We start from the raw sequence: 17,181 nt of genomic DNA, 5'->3' as shown, positions 1-17,181 counted from the left end.
ATTCCTGCTTTTAGTTAGGCTAATGAGGAGAAGAAGGAAGAGAATGTTTGAGGTGGGCTCTTCTTCCTTTCATCTGAAAAGTGGTTACTGAGCAGTGCAAAGCCTGTGCGAGCTCAGTACGGCAGTGCCTGAGTTCCCAGAGACAGCCCTGCTGAAAGGAGAGGTGAGTTCTGCCTATATCCTCCCTGGAAGCTGGTTAAACACTCACTTAACAGAGGGCCCTCTGAACAGGGGATGTGGCTTTGCACTGGGGAGAGTTGGCAAATGCTTCTCAGTTGCCTGTTTTATTCTCCTCTTGTTTCGTTGCAAACCACGAGGCTCCTCAGGAAGGCTCAGGCTCACAGACACTTTGTGCCTCTGATGGTTTGGCTGCCTGTTCTTCTCACCAGCCACGTGCCAGCATGACTCCATGGTGCTTTGGGGGAGCTGGATGGGGAAGCAGACTGCAGCTGCTTCTGAAGGATATAAATATTTTTTGCACTCGAGGGGCTCCAGCCATCCAACAGGGTCAGGGACACCTGGGCTCTATTCCTGGCTCTCCTGCAGACCTGCTGCATTGTTTCGCTCCTTCCAGTGGCTCTAAATGAAGACCTTTTCCTGCCAAATTTGTTTTCTTAGGTGTGAGGCTTCCACTTGAAAATTTGAGCCACAGCAAGGAATTTGGGGTGATGGGACTGGCCTGTGAATTTGATCCATTCATTTGATAACAAATCCCACAAAAGCCGTTGCACTGGCGAACACCACGAATGGCTCACAGGCCAACCTTACTCACACCATTTACCAGTTAGCCATCTGCTCCCTTCAGATATTATTTTATGGCTTTCCTTTGTTTTCACTAAGGCCCAAACAGGAATGAAATTGTGGGTCCTGTAGCTAGCCCTTTTAAATAAATAGTCCTGCCATCACTCTAATAAGTTTGACAAGTTGGTCACAGGCCCTGGGCAGGAAGCTAATAAACTTCAAGTTGCTTTTCTATTGTTTTCCTAAAACAATTTGACTTCCTTTCTGATAGCCTCAAATTCCTTCAATAAAAATAGAGTAGCTGGGAGCCAGAGGAAGAGCTGAACCCGAGCCAAGCTGTGCTCACAATGCCGCCTGCGTAAGATCACATTTTATCCTGATCCACGAAGACCCTTTAAAAGAATAGCAGGCAGACAGCTGCCAGTGCATGTCAGGAACAGCTCAGGAGTGAGTCTCCCCCAGCACTGGTTCTCCAGGCTGGAGGGGATGTCCAGGCAGTGAGACAGTGTCAGAGCACAGGCTGAGCTCCTGCCTGCCCGCAGTGTCCTCCCTCAGCCACTTCAGGATCTCTTCTGGGAGCCCAAGGCTGGCACAGAGCTGGGCTGTGCTAAAGCTCACCCGCCCTTCCGTCAACTTTACCTGCTCCTCTCTCTACCTGTGCAGGCTCAGCAAAAAAGAGGTAAAGGTCTGTTCTTTCTTTTCTTCTTTTGGAAACATATCTATGAATATATGTATACACACATATTGCTGTCAGGCAGCAATTCATCCAGCTGGAAGTTTGCAGGACAAGATGAATGTCTGGTGGCTAGGTAGATGAGGACTCCTTGCTTTAAAATGATTTGCTGATCCTTTGGACACATCCTTTATGTTCTCCACGGTCTGGTTCCTCCACCTGTAAAACAAGGAGGGTGTTTATAGGAGCTGCAATTTCATTATCATCTGCAAAGCACTTCTCAACTACTCAGAGATGCTGCAGAGTTGAGAAGTGGAGGCAGGAGGGGTGAGAGGGCAGCACTTTGTTTCCAGTAACATAAAGCTGACAGCTGAGCATTTACTTTGGGATAGATGGCAATTTCTCATCAGTGAGATGAAAACTTTTGCCAGTTTTTCTTGCTGAAAACTTTACTGGAAAATGAGTCTGACACAGAGTGATATTTCACAACTGGCTGTTTCTTGTTTCCTCTTTTCTCACTCTGTGCTGGTATGGTACTCTGGGTTGGGAAGATGAAAACATCCATCCATATGGAATACTTTGGGATTTTTCCTAAATGAAGAACTGTAACTATAAAACTGTTTTTATTCAGGGGCCTTTGCTACTCTTCCCTTGGGCCCAGCCTGTCCTTGGGAATTTGCCTCTTGCTGGAGGATGCCTTCAAACTGTCTCCAGAGGTCTAATGTATAACAGAGAACTTCCCTCTCTGGCCTTCTCTTTCAATCATATCCGTGCATGGGGATTTGAGATAAAATGTTCCATCAGGAAGGTACCATCCTTTGGTGCTTTGGAGAAGGCACTAAGGTGCTTTAGAGAGATGCCTGTCCAACATGGAACATTATAAAGAACCAGAATGAGTGCAGTGCTGTGGCCAGGAGATGAACTCAGCCACTGTTGGGTGGTGGTTTTTTTCTGACATTTCCCAATGCAGCAAACCTGATGTCCTCCTCAAGGACAAAAGTCCTTCAGACAATCTCTTTCAGTTTTCACATCTCAAGAGAGCATCCAGCTGCATTTGAAACAGCCTTCCAGCAAAGCCAGATGCTCTGGGAGCAGTTTTTTGTGAAGAAACTCTTTAATATGTGAGCTCTCATCCATACTACTGCGTATCTGCAGACCTTCTCCATGCATCCTCCTGGCTTGCTCTTTTTGTTTGTTTAAATCTCAGGCACAGAGTGAATCCCTTCATTAAATATCCATGGGATCAGTGCTGAAAAACTCATCGCACAAACTTTGCTCCAGATTTACCTGGCTTTTGTGTGCAAGGGTGCAGTTCTGATAAGGCACTGAGGCCAGTACAGGAAATAGAATGAAAAAGGGTCCTCTTGGCTTATCAGGTTCAATCCCTCTGAATAACGGGCAAGTACAAACCAAATGGCCTTTTCTAAACTTACTAAACTCTGTCCTAAATCTCATTAGGTTTCCACCCTAACTTGTGCTGCTAAAATGCTGTTCCAGCACCTCCTTGCCTGCTCTGTTGCTTAGAAACCTTCTGATTTCCAACCTAAATTCATTCATGGCCAATTTATATCTATTTATTCTTGTGCCACATTGTCCTTTAGCTTATGTAGCTCTGTTCTCTCCTGAGCACTTACTTTCCCAGCCCCCAATCCCTAAAAGTATTTATAGGCAGCAAATCTCTCCTCTCTTAACCTTTGTTCTGCCAGACTAAGTAACTAAGCTCCCTTACAGTATTCACCCTGCAGGCACATCACACCGTGGTTTAATTACTCTGTGTAGCTGCACTAGCATGAAATTCAGTGCAAAATAATTAATGCTGAAAAGCTCAAACTGGTAGCACATCTATTTTCAAATCAGCTCAAATATCTCTGTGCAGTCCCTGCTGTGACTGATAAGTAAACACGCTGTTGGCTGAGACACCTTCCATCCCTCTGGCCACCCCACTGCCTTCCTCTGCACCTGCTCCAGGCTGGATATCCTCCTTGCATGTGGGGAAGCAGCACTGCAGACACTATTTTGGAGAAGTCTCATGCTCTTGATGACATTACTTCCACTCACTGCAACTGGAGATGCTGCTACATCCTCAAAGTTTGCTTGCCTTTTTCACCACTGTGTAGCATTGCTGGTTCCTCCTCCTTTGAGCTTTCCCCATCTTTCTCCATCTCTTTCCCCTGGGAGATGGAGATTCCTGTTACTCTTCAAACAAGTTCCTAGTGTGTGACTTTGCACTCTCCCACTTAGCCTCACCTTGATCCCTCCAGTCACAAAGAACCTTCAGCTCTGGCAGTGCTGCAATTCACCTCTGCCCTCACAATACCTCCCAGCTTGGTTTCACCAGCAGATTTCATTAGTGTTTCTACATTCTGTGCCAAGGTAATTAACAAAAATATAAAAAAAAAGATCAGTCCTAAGAGCAATCTTTAAGCAGCCTCAAAGATAATTTCCCTTCAACCTATTAAGGAACTGGTGTATCAATTCTGTCAGTCTCTTACTCACTTGAGGATTTATTTAATAATCCCTGTCTTCTTCAGCTGAATCTTCTACACTAATTTGCTTCTTCTGGGACACCATATCATACGGTTTACTGAACTCCAGGTAGATAAGGGCTGCTCTGTTTCTTTTACCTAGGGGGTCAGGAATCCTAATCCAAGAAAGCTCTTAAGTTTTGATCAAAAGATAGCACATGTTGTTTTATTTTCCCTTTCCCTCCCAGTTTTATTTCTGCTTTCCTTCAAAATGCATTGCACAGCATCACAAACTGCTGTGATCTGCAAGCTGCACATGGCAAGCTGTCAGCTGCTCTCCTCATTCCCACTGTCGGGGACAGCATTCTCTTCCACTTGCTCTCCTCACTTAAGTCAGACAAGTTTTGCATAACTCTTGGAGAGGGGAGTCAAAACTCTTTTTCCCTGATAAAGATTGAGCAAACCAGCTATTTTTCTAGCTGACGGGCTGGAGAAGCTGGCAGGACTCCTCTGTTTTCCCTTGAAGAGGGTGCAGTAGAGAAGGGGTGACACACTGAGGGGCTGGCTGAAGCATCCATACAACCTCTCTACTCCTCTTTCTGTCTTTTGCCTCCCTGTCTGCCTTCTCCCATTTCCTTTTCATGCATCAAAACCCAAAGAGTTACCACTAGCACCAAAACAGAAAGGGCTCTCAACAGGTACCTCCTGTGCATCATGCATGCGTTAGACAGAAACCTTCCTCCCTCCCTCTCACATCCAGACTGTACCTGCTGGATTCAGGATTACCTCTGTGTGCCGCTCAGGAACAGCCCTTGGGCAGGAAACACAGGGGAGTGAACAGGGAGAATCAGACCTGATCACCCTGAGTGCACAGCAAAGTGTCAGCCACACAGGGAGGTGAGTGCATTTCAGACAGCTCTCTCACAGGACGTGTCTCTCTACAGCATGTGAAAAACACTTGACAAGCCTTATCCCTAGCCTATCCCAAAGCCATCTGTGAGCTGGACCTGTATTATTAACACCTTTTTTTTGGACACTTCTATGATGAATTCCTTGACAATCTCACTGGCATAAAATCAACATGAGTTTACATAATAATGCTTCATGGAAATTACAAAGACAAAAAGCTGGAATGATATTCTCCTTCCTGTGAATTTCCATTGCAGATACACAACTGCCACACAGGAGAGGGAGAAACAACTCCAGAAACATTTCCATTTTCTTAAAAGCCACAGAAGGGCTTTCAATAAAGTTAGAAATGAAGCAGCAGGTGACTATACATGTCTCCATACAGGAGGTTACTGAGCTGCTGTGGGAATTTGCTGTGCACTCTTTGTCCTGCATCTTACACTGACCATCAGTGAGGATACAGCCCTCCTGGAAAACAGTTGCACTCCTAACTTCAGAGTGAGATTGTCCACACAGGACATGTTTCCAGAGATAGCCTCTGCACACAACTGTCCCTTTGTAGACTGGCTTTCAATCTGGTGACTAAAGGAGGTGGTAAATTAGAAAAAGAAATTATTAGAAGAGTTTCCATTGTTGTGTTTTAGTCCCAGGACTGCTTTTGTTTCATGATCTGCACTCACTGATGCATAGAGACCACCAGGCAATGCTCGGGGTGGAGATATCTATCCTGGGAAGGATTGCTGGAGGGATAACAACCAAAGCTTGTGTGCAGCAAGTTGGTTCTCAGGTCAGCAGAGTCTTCTGTGCAAATGTCGCTCTCCTGCCACAGATTCTTTGAGACCTTTATCAAAGCCAGAAGGCATCTCTGATTCTGTCTCCTCGCTGGGCCATTCCTGATGTGCAGGAATCAGAGGCTCAGCTTGACACACACATGAAATACAAGACCTTCAGACACTTGATATGTCAAAAACATTTTTAAGAGAGGCCCAAACACTCATGAGTCTGACTGTGTGTGCAGGGAGGTGGTGGTAGGGTGGTGTGACAAAAAACACCTCTCTTGACAGGCAGATTATTCTCTACTTATCAGTAAGGGGGCATGTAAAAAGTATCTGGGAGGCATTTGGTGCCCTTTAGGACAAGGCTGCAGCTGTGCTGGGCCCCTGGTCCAAGCCAGCAGAGCAAGTTCTGTGTGATTTGAAGAGGTGGAAGACCCTGCTCCACGTGAACTCTGCTTTGCCAGATTAAGCTTGAACGAGTCAGAAATATGTCCTCTGTCAGTTGAATTGTCTTTTGTCTTGTGTGGAAAAAGCTTTCCAGGGTCTGGCTGGTGTAACTGTGGGGCAAGGCTGTCTCTTTTCATTTGGGGAAGGCTTAGAGTGTTATCTGTGGGAAGATGTGCAAAGCAGCAGTGGGAGCAGTGGCTGGAAGGGACTGCGCGAAGCCAGCAGCGAGTGCATCCTGTCGGCATGAGGAGGGTGGCACAGGGAGAGGCTGAGAATGAGAGGGAGGAATGAGATCCATGGTCTTTAAAGGAAAAACAACAGGAAACCAGGTTTGAAAATAGAAAGATTAGTCTGGAGGGGGTGGGAGAGACAAGAAAAGTAGGTGAAGAAAGAAGAGGGGGAAAGGCGGAGAGGCAGTGGGGAAGACAGAAAGTGACACAGAAAGGGGGTGGAGAAAAAGTGAGGAAGAGAGAGAGAGAGAACCATATTAAAGGAATAAAACGAAGCAACTGAGGAGAACAAGGAGTTCAACTTCACTACAAAAAGGGAAAGTGCTAAAGCAAGAAAAGGAGACTGAAGACAAGACCCTGGAAACCAGGTAAGCAGCCAAGAGGGGGAAATAATAGAATTGCAGAAGTGCCGATGGTAGATGAAGTTATTACACTCAAGGGGAAAACAGCATGAGGGGAAAAAGGGATTTGGGGAGGCAGGAAAAGAAGGATGGCCAAAAATTAACTTAAGAAATTTACTTTTTCTTTCATTTTCTCTGTAAAACATTCCCACTAGTAACATGGTGAGCTTGGGACATTTTAAAAATTAAATTGTTTTACCACAGGCAGCTACAGAATTAAGAAGTAACTTCCCTGTGATGAACATAGATACCAATAGATTCCAATGTATAGGGAAGCACGATAAGAGCCCCAAACATCCTCCCTCAGACAGTATAAGGTGCAAATTGCCATTTCTGTCAGATCCCATTTCAACACGCTGTCAAGCTGCTCGGGGGACAGCGGTGAAGGGAACTCTTACCTAGGAGAGGCTCTTGGGGTATAAACGCTTTATCAAGTGTCTATATTCTGAAGTGCGCAGGATGCTTCCAAAATACTGCAGTTTCTTTTCCTTGAGAGTACTGTGTCCTGGCTGGTGTGTGACATGGAGCCTGGGAATGTAACTCCAGAGCAGAGAAGTGCCTTGCTGGTATCTCGCAGTCACACGTTCTGTGCGCGCCGCCAGGGAATGAATGCCTTTCTCCTCCATCCCCACACTGCCCGTGGCAGCCTCAGCAAGGAGCCACACAGACCTGAAGGGACAAATGTCCTCTCCCACACCAGCAGCTGCTGCTCTTTTTATTTGCCTTCCTAACTTTTCCCCTCCCTTTTTGTACTTGGAATAGTTATGCAATTACATTTCCGTAATTTAACGCTGCTTTTTCAAAGAATAGCTCACCTTGAGAATATGGTACCCCTGGAACACACCCACCTGGAAAGAGGCAGTCTCAGTTGAGTGTAAAGGTTGCTGACTAATTGCCACCTCAGATCTGTGGTGGCTCCTTTGATTTCCTGAAGGCTGCCCATTTGTCGCATCTAAGGAGCTTTGCGGCATTCTGGTTTTAACAACTTAGGTAAACTGAGGCAGAACCCCTGTCCCTCAAGTGCCGTAACAACCTTTAGATGATCATATAAGTGGCTTTTCTGGACAAATCTCAGCTAAAAAAGTCCTGCGCTGAATAAGCCTTAAGCATTGAAGTCTCCCTCCATGATAATAAACCTATCAAAATTCCCTGGTGAAGCAGTGTGGATGAAAGTTTTCCCCTACTGCTGCCTATGTGTTCCTCTCTTTAAAGAACTTCATGCATGTAACATGTGTGTTATATGTTGTTACGATATGTGTGTGCAGGTAGGAGCAGCTTAAACTGTTATTCAGAAGCCTCACAGTATTCAGCATTTGTACCAGGAGCCAAAAAATTCTGCATTTGCTGCTATTTTCAAAATCTACTCTGAGAAAAGCACACATTTCTAACTTTGTTCCCCTTTTCCTTGGGAGCAGAGCAATACTTTAGGAGAATTCCTGAGGCTTCAGGGTTTAAAATACTCGTCAGGCTCTTGTCACTTGGGAACTATGTTAAGTATTCCTGTTACTATAAGTATTTGGGGGTGGTTGTTGTTGGTTTTTTTTTCCCACCCAGCAGTATATATTATCACAATATTTTTAGTATTATATGTGCATTAAAAAATTTAAGCTCTGACGGAAAATACAGTACTTCATACCTTAGCTTCTCTTCTCTTTTTGACCTTCAGACAGATTTCACACATTCTGCACACATTTGCCCACTTTCTGACTTATCTTGCAGCATTGAAAATAGACAAGGAGGAATGAGTAATTCAGCACTACCCCATGCCATTAGGGAGCACAGTTTGGAGACTGCTCCAAGCTTTGGGTGCTGTTGTAAGAGGCACAAGGATAGAGGCTTAAAATTAGAAATAATTCCCAGAAGACAAAAGAAAGACTACGATATTTGGGGGGAAATCAATTTTATTGCTATTGATAAGCAACTGAGAGATCTCTGTTGGCAATACTCAGCATGCTAGCTCTTCCCTGAAACAAAGAAATATTCATGGCACACAGCATGCAATGAGCAGAGAGATGCACGCTTTTAAGTCTCTCTAGTGTATCTTTGAAGAGGGGTCAGGGGGTTTTAATGTAAGAACCACGGGGTTTACACTTATATTTCTGCCTTTCTCCATTTTTTATGTCATTATGGACATGCTTTGAGAATGGCTGAGAATTTCCATATGAAACTGCTCTCTCTTAGAAGCAGAAAAGCTGACAGATGCCTTGGTCAGGGCACAGGGTGGCTTGGAAAGTGAAACAGTCTGGCAAGGGTGATGCCTGCAGAGCTCCAGGGTCTTCTGCTGCACTCAGATGTCTGGTGAAGAAAGGAGGGCATAGTGGGATGGAGAAAAACTGCCTCCAGTTTGTAATCAGATAAAGCTATCCAAGAGGACTGGGGTTAATTCTTGCTTCTTAGTCCAATTTCCTCTGTCACGATGAGACAAATCACTTAAGCTACATTTCCCCACAAATGCCCATTTCTTGTCTTTTGGGTATCTGACTTCTACATGTGGTGCAACTGGTGGGAGTGATAAACTCTCCCACTCCAGCACAAACCAGACAGAGCTCTGCTTTGAATACACATTATACACACTGCTAAGTACACTGGGGGAAAAAGCACCAACAGATTAACCACATCACCAAAGAGCTTCCAAAATTAATGAACAGTTTTTATCTTAATCTCTCACTGCCTTAGTCCCTCAGCTGCACAGCTGATCTAACACCATCTCCTCACCTCTGGGTGGTAATGAAAGTAAGTAGATTTATAATTGTGAGGAGATCAGATACTGTTGTGATGAAAGCCATGGAAAACCCATGAGGAAACTAATAATTCTGCCTTTAGAACTGGACTTGAATAATGTACAGTAAATGAGGCACAGGCCACCCACTGAACAATGAGGAGAAAACAAAACATTGAATAGCTGCTGTTCAAGAAAGCCCCCGCCAGGCTGGCACAGAACAAGGCAGGCATCCTGTGCAAAGAATGAGGTGACAATGTGAGGATGTGGTTAAGGACTCCAAGAGGCACAGGCACAAAGAGATTGAATTAAGATTACTGAGAACAGTAACCCCAGCATTTCCTAACTCCCTACTGCTGGGCTTTGCCAATTTAGTATTAGTTGGTTTCAAAGGGGAGTGTGTTTTTGTGCATATATATATATATGGTACATACACTTGGTACAAAAAATAATCCGCTCACACAGCCAGACTGAGGCAAGGATACAGCAATGAGGCTGGAGTGTGAAAAGAATCCCACAGATTTTTGGAAAGAAGGAAGAAATGAGATTTGACAAGGTAGTAATAAGTGGGAAATAGATAGTGGCTGAAAATGTTCCCTTTCTAAGGCTGAAAGAATTAGTAATTTGGGTGCTGTATAGAGTTAGCTGGTCAGAACTGCCCAGAAACTGAGGCAATGCTCTCTGGGGGAGCTTGACTGTAGGAAACCACGGGGAACTGATAGGCAGGGAGATACTGGGTGAGAGGAAGGAAGAAAGGATGGGAAAAGTCTGAATGAGAGCTCTGTCCTTCTCCCATTACCTCTCCAGTCTGTTTTATTTCCACACTATAATGAGTTGCATCTCATGCAGTCTGTGCACAAGCCTAAAATCACATGGGCAGGTTTAATTGCTGCTATATTGTGCCCAGTGTAAGGCCTGCCATCCCTGCACACCTCCTTACACCAGCCTTCCCCACAGACTGAGCAGTGCTTGAGATCAGCTTCTCTCAGCAGAGCTCAGGGACAGCTTTTACTGCAGCAGCCCCCAAATTTCTCAGCTTGTTTTTGTTTTACAGAGCTCCCTATGCCCTCTTTGCCCATCTCCTCACCTCTGTTTTGCCCAGTTTAGTATCATCTGCAAATTCAGAATCCCAAGAGAATTAGAAGATGCTCCCTGCTTTTTAAATGTAAGCCTGGATACCACTATCACGTAACTATTTTATGCCAGCTTTTCAAAGATAGTGGGATAAATTCATCCCTCAGCTTGACTCGTCTGAGTTCAAGGTCTCTTCTGTTCTTGGTCTCCTGACACTACATCAGGCAGAGCTTGGCCCTAATTTTTGGATATATGAAAGCACATGGGGAGGAATAGCATTAGATGTTCTGGACAGACAACTAATAAAAATTCAGCTGACTGGGAGTCTGCACCTCCCATTATCACTTCAGATGAAAATATTCTACATATTATTATCATCTGTGTGTGTAACACATCCCTGATGTACACACTTGAAGGTGCTGAGTGATTCCCCTCTGTCTGTGTCCCTGTGTGTGCAGCAGGTGACGGGTCATTCAACTCCCTTATCTTCTCACCCACTCTCTTTTTCGTGAACTCTGAGATTTTCCACATTTGGAGAGGAGGGGGAAAGCACACCTCGTCAAGAATAACAAGCTGTCTGCAACTACAAGTAGGGTCTGTGGTCTGGATACCAGTGTGACCCTTCCAGAATTCACTGTGAACTTGGGAGGAGCAGAAAGATAAGAAACATTGGATGTCTGTGTTGTAGGACAAGAGCTGTTAACACAGAGCTCTTCTTCTCCCATGAGATTTCAACTCTAGAGTCAAAGTCACTCTGATACTGACTCAACACAGGACTTTGAACCCAAGAAACTAGAATGGAACCTGTGCAAACATGTCAATTATTTTTCTTTAAAAGCATAAGTACAAAGTTATTTATTCCAGGTTCATGTGCAGATCAGAGCTACAAATTTGGCTAAAGAACTGGCCTGGTTCAGGCAGAAACTTATCATAAGCATATGTGTGCACATATGAAGCCAGAGAGATGGTGTTTGGACAAAAATGCCTAATAGGCTGTTGCTTGTCAATGTATATTCATAGGAAGGAGCCAGTGCCAGTAAGCTCTGAACAAAAAGATACCTGCTGAGGTGGGCTTGAACACCACAAATCCTCTGTAATCCAAAGCACTGCACCCACTCTGCACAGTGCACTTCTAACTCTATTCATCATTCAATGCTGTAAGCCTCGTGTCCCCACAATGCAAAACAAAACAAAACAAAACGCCTCTGGTTCTGCCAGGTGTACCTGCTATAGAAGGGCAGCAGGACAGGGTTTTCTTTCAGGTAACCAAGTCAGTGTTGTCTGAGGGCGCAGGAGAGAAGGGCTGTGGTCTGTAGAAACAGATGTGCAGTAGAAGCAGTGTTGTGTTGCTGTCATGAGGTTTAAAAGGCAGTGCTGTGTAGAAAAAAGGACACAATCTTGCAAGTCACAACCTCTGAGCTCTGTCCCCAAACTGACCCTGACACAGTGACCTCAAACAAGCAGTTTGTCCCTTCTGTACCCCAGTGATCCCCATCTGCAAGACAGAGGGGACAACATCTGCACTGCATGGGATGCTGAGGCTACTCACAAGGGGCTGGAGATCCTAAAGTAAAGCAGCATTAACCAACCTCCAGTGCAGAGCTTGAAATGTCCTTCCCAAGTGCCTACAGCTGTGAGTGCACAGTTTGGCACTGTGGGCTCCACTCCTGTCTGGGTTCAGCCTAACAAGGGTCACCACAGGGCAAAGATCTCTGCCCGCTCACCCACCATGAGCTGTTGTGCCACGTGCTGGTCCGGACCTGTATGAGATAACATAGCTGGAGGCAGGAAAGCCACAAGCAATTCCTGACCATGCCCCAGCCAGCCTGGATGCCCCACTGCAGTGTCACTGCTCACGTGCCCAGCACCCAGAGGGGACAGCTGCCTCCTCGTTCAGCAGCTTGGAGGGGATGCACTTCTTGCTTGGCATCCACAAACAGCCACGTGTCTGGAATGTGAGCTTCTTAAAACATCCTGGGCCCTCCACTTCGTTGTGAAATCTCATTAATTCCCAGAGACACACATTTGTACCTGATTGAGCAAATCCCAGAGACTGGGCAAAAATGTAATGTCTTTGAATCCGATACTTTCGCCCTCCCTGGGAACTGTGCTTGCCTCACACAAAGGAGCCTTCCTTGGAGAGCCTCTCCACGTGCCCCTGGGATCTGCCATGGGGAAGAGGTGAGCCCAGCAAGGGAGAGCAGAAACACTGTTATAATCAGACTCTCCACTTTATTTTAGAAACATCCCGCAGAGATGGCGACCTCCTGTCACCTTCCTTGTGGGAAAAGCTAGCTTGAAGTGTTGAGCTCAGCTATTTATATCCCTGCTGATAGTCTTGCCTGTCTTCTGAAGAGGGGAAAACTTTCTTCCTAGCCACCCTCAGGGAAATAAACTCATATAAGGTTGATTGCACAGGAACAGCCCTCCTGGCTCTCTGCTGTGGATTTGCTAGCTGTTCATCAGAGCCCTGGCTAACTCCAACCAGAACGAGCGAGCAGCAGCGATGTGAAATGCTCTCCTGTCCTTCAGAGCACGTGGCATCACCAAGAGGATGGGCAAAACTGCTCAGAGGGCAACAGACACTTCCCCTCCCGCAGATAAAGGCAGTGCAAAAAAGGAATGGCAGAGAGCAGCCCGTGGCTGGCAAGCCAGTCTGGCGTGCTAGCAGGTGCCGTCCCTGCCGGGGTATTTTTATCATGGAATTTGGCAGTCACGAGGCAGCCCGGAGCTGAGCAGACTCCATGCTTGGCCTGTGGGGTGATGCTCAATTTTCCTCAGCTTCAGTGGCGCTGCAGGTGATGATTGAGCAGGGCTGGCCATGGTGCTGGGTTAGTGCCAAGCTGCCCTGGTCTGTGTCACACACGCTTCTCCCAGTGCCAGGGTCCCGTGACAGCGCCCAGCTCCCATGGGGATCCAACAAAAAACTGCCAGCAAAAAGCATGGAAGGGCAGTGGCACAACCCATGACTGCTCCTGAATATGCATGACCCTGCTGCCAAGACTGTCTTCTACCAGGTGCTGAGACCCCACAAAAATACCCAGAGGTGATTTTTGCCTGGTCACACCAGAGTGAGATGAGATTTGTCCAACTGAGCCCAAACTAGGAACATAAAAGGCTGCAGATGCTCAGACGCTGAGAGGTCAAAGCATGTGAGGGCAACAGTAGTCTGGGACTGAGGAAAAAGAGCTATATGGAAAATTCCCAAGAATAGTAAAGCTATGAGGAGAAAGGCTAGGTCAGGGGCAGCTCTGCATAGCCAGGAAAAGCTGTCAGGAGGTGACAATCCTTCTTTTCTTGCTGGCAGCAGAGAACTAGATGCTCTCAAAGACCCTTGGTCTGGCGCTGCAAAAATAGCTCGCTAGTAAGTATCAAATGTCTAAGCCAAAAATGCTGCTCTAGGAGGGAAACTCCTTCTCTTGGTTTCCAAAATCTGTTCCCCTGTGGCCACCTACGCCCTTGCAGCAGCCACCTCAGCTCTCTGCAGGGCTGTAGCAGGATGATCAGGAGGCACCTCTGAGCAGCCCCTTCTTTAGACCGTCTGTGCAGGGGAGGGCAGAGGAAATGTCCCTATTATCTAGCCTAAGCCTCATGACTACCAGCCCCAGATCCTTCTGATTTACAGCCTCTTGAAATATTCTGTGCATGTGTGAGACAGGTAAATTTCTGTTCTTCTTGCATCCGTTAACATTTTTATCTCTGGATTCCTCTTGCATTTATGTTTGCTTTACTTTGTGTCCTGCACATCCTGATTTTTACAATTTACAAGTGTCTAGGCTTAGTAGCCATCCCTGGGGAAAGCAAGCTGTTACAAAACCCCAAACAACCTGCACGCAGTAGAATGGATGGGAAGAGGGGCTCAGTTTGTGATTGTACTTCCCTGTGGCAGTAAGTAAAAACAGCCTTTGCACAGCCAGGGAGAACTGTGTTCATATTTACACGGCCAAGCAAGGTGAAACAAGAAAAGGCATGTGTAAACAACATAAACTCACCTGGAAAAGTGCTGCTTTGTAAGGAATATTCCACACATACAGCTGTGCTACAGCACAGTGATGCTGGGCACACATAACACTGAGCTGTAGGCAGCTGGTTGCCTTCTCTGCACTCTGGGGGAAAAAAGCAAACACGCTGATCTCAGTGCCACAGTCTGTAAATATTTCCCATCACTGATTTATCTGCCTGTGTTTAATCCCCTGGTGCTCCTGGAATGAAGCCATATGCTAATCTCTCCAGAATGCAGTAACTGCACCAAAGCTGTTTCAGAAGGTAAGACAGACCCACACATTCACCAGCTTCCACCAGTGCAGACGAGAGGAGTCAGAAAGACCAGCTGAGTTCCTGTGTTACTGCTCCTCCAGCTCTGGGCTGGCAGCAGACCAAAGCTTCTGCATATGCCAAGCAGCCACCAGGATCTCCATCAGCATGATGGCAGCATGCCTGCCAGGGCAGGAAAGAGCCAAACCCCATCCTTTGCTTCCTGTATGTCCTCTCTCCCTGCTCACATGGCTTCTGACAGGTAGTGGGATAGCAAGTGGCCACTGCCCTGTCTCCATTCCTGAGCAATCCTCACCTTCCCCAGGGCAGCCCTCAGCAGCACCAGGAATTTGAAGATTCAACTTTTGATCTTTGTCCCATCCATCCTTGCAGCTGGACACAGCACAGGAACAAAGCATGGGATGAATTATGGTGTGTGCTGCTACATTAAATTATATCGCTCACATAACTAGAGGAGGGGATATTTTTCCCTCAACAAGTGTATCTGTTCTCCAGCTTTTGCTCACAGGAAATCTACACAATATTGCTACAGTAAATTTTCACCTTTTAACAGTGTCTGCTCTCCACAAATGTTCTTTGCACTATAAAAATAATTGGCTCCTAAAGACAGGACAAGGAACAATAAAGGAGAGTTAACAATTTGGTCCCTGTGGCTTTGGGATTTACCTTGACTAGTGCTTTTAATATTTCATTATGATGATTATTTTTACATTAACTTATTAAAATGCTATTTTCCAAAAGAATGACTGTGGGAGGACATTAGCTCCGAGGTAATAGTGCACACTTTATAGCACCCAGCCCTTAACTCTCACCAGGGAGAGCTTTGCAGTGCCCTGGCAAGGTAAGTATGGTGAGCATAACTGGATCAAATGATTGCTCAAGCACTCCCACAGAGCCCCACAAAAGATGGGCTAAACCCACAGCTCTCTTTTTATCCATCAGGTTAAGTGACTTGGCCAGAAACAGTCTGTCAGAGTCAGAAACAAAACTGAAACAGGCCCTCCTTCATTCCCACTTTGCAATGCTACTCCCAGTCCAGCAAACCTTTCCTGTCATCAGACCCCCTACCAACTGCACTTCCCAGGAGTGCTGGTCCTTGGGAGGCACTTCAAAAGAGGCTTTTTTCTTTGTCTCTTTCATTTGAACTGCAAAATTTTCCTCATAATTTAAGAAAAGCAGAAGGAGCAAGACTCACCATTTAGATTTTGCACCAGTTCCCTCTCAGAGAGGCATGACAAGGTGGCAGCAGATTAGGTTTCCAGAACTGGCACAGCCCACCGAAGTCTTTACACTCCCCTAAACATTTGCAGCTTGTAAATGAAACACTTACATCTGAAAACACTGCAAAACCAAAGCAGAACCTACAGACAGGGAGCAGGTGGGCAGCAAAGAGGTTTTTTCTGTGCTTCAGTGGTGGCACTGAGCTCATAAAGGAAACCCAGAGCTACACACACTTCACATTTCAGGTGTTGTGCAGGTATTACACAAAGGCAACATCTGACAGTGCCACTGCTCAGGCCAGGCTGTAGATTCCACTCTTATCTCCCAGGGGATCAGCCCACTAAGGATTTCCCAGAATGCAGTCCACAGGCAGATGAATGCTGCTTTAACTTCCCAGTCCACAGAGGATGCAATATGCAGATCACAGTGAAAGGACTTTCTGAATCAAAAATAAATCTGGCTCACCCTCAAGGTTTTGGAAACTCATTTAGCAGGCTGTGGATGAGTTATATATATAAAAAAAAAGATCACTTTTTGTTTCAGTAGCTGAATTTAAAAAGAAAAAGAAATCCCAAGAACAACACAAGGCTTCCAGCTGATGTGAAATACAGTTTTCAGCAAACCAGACCTCATTCATTTCAGGGAAAATGAAAACATTTCCTCTGACACAAAACAAAAAATCTATTTCACTCCCTCCATTACCAGCTGGGCATTTCCTAACCCTCCTTAGAACCACTCTCTGTTTTCTCCCAACAGAAGCTTGCACTCAGCTCTCAAGACTTCTCACCCCTCCTGGTGAGCAGCAATGGGGGAGTGGAGTTTCCTGGGGGACTTCCTCGAGAAGGTCCACAAGCACTCCACGGTGGTGGGGAAAGTCTGGCTGACCGTGCTCTTCATCTTCCGGATGCTGGTGCTGGGAACGGCGGCGGAGTCCTCCTGGGGGGACGAGCAGTCTGACTTCATGTGCGACACCCAGCAGCCCGGCTGCGAGAACGTCTGCTACGACAAGGCCTTCCCCATCTCCCACGTGCGCTTCTGGGTCCTGCAGATCATCTTCGTCTCCACCCCGTCCCTGGTGTACATGGGCCACGCCATGCACACGGTGCGCATGGAGGAGAAGAGGAAGATGAAGGAGGCAGAAATAGAGGCCCGAGAGAACAAAAACGGTGGTGACACCTACTACCAGCAGAAGTGCTCCGTGGCAGAGAAGGAGACTAAGCTGTCTGGCTGGGATGAAGCAGGAGGCCAAA

General features: G+C 46.2%; 1 protein-coding gene across 1 annotated transcript in view; it reads left to right on the top strand.

Moving 5' to 3' along the window:
* Positions 1 to 1,180: 1,180 nt before the first annotated feature.
* The window catches only part of GJA5 (gap junction protein alpha 5), an 18,414-nt gene continuing 2,413 nt past the window's right edge, over positions 1,181 to 17,181 (top strand). The window contains exons 1-2 of the mRNA XM_005422362.2: positions 1,181 to 1,420; positions 16,688 to 17,181. The exon at positions 16,688 to 17,181 is cut by the window's right edge and continues 18 nt beyond it. Coding sequence (XP_005422419.1) covers positions 16,737 to 17,181 — 445 coding nt within the window. The 5' untranslated portion in view covers positions 1,181 to 1,420; positions 16,688 to 16,736. The remainder of the gene's footprint in view (positions 1,421 to 16,687) is intronic.

The sequence above is a fragment of the Geospiza fortis genome, unplaced genomic scaffold (assembly GCF_000277835.1).
Source record: "Geospiza fortis unplaced genomic scaffold, GeoFor_1.0 scaffold72, whole genome shotgun sequence".
Classification (NCBI taxonomy): domain Eukaryota; kingdom Metazoa; phylum Chordata; class Aves; order Passeriformes; family Thraupidae; genus Geospiza; species Geospiza fortis.
The sequence above is the reverse complement of the archived record's forward strand: the minus strand, read 5'-3'. Positions and strand labels throughout refer to the sequence as shown.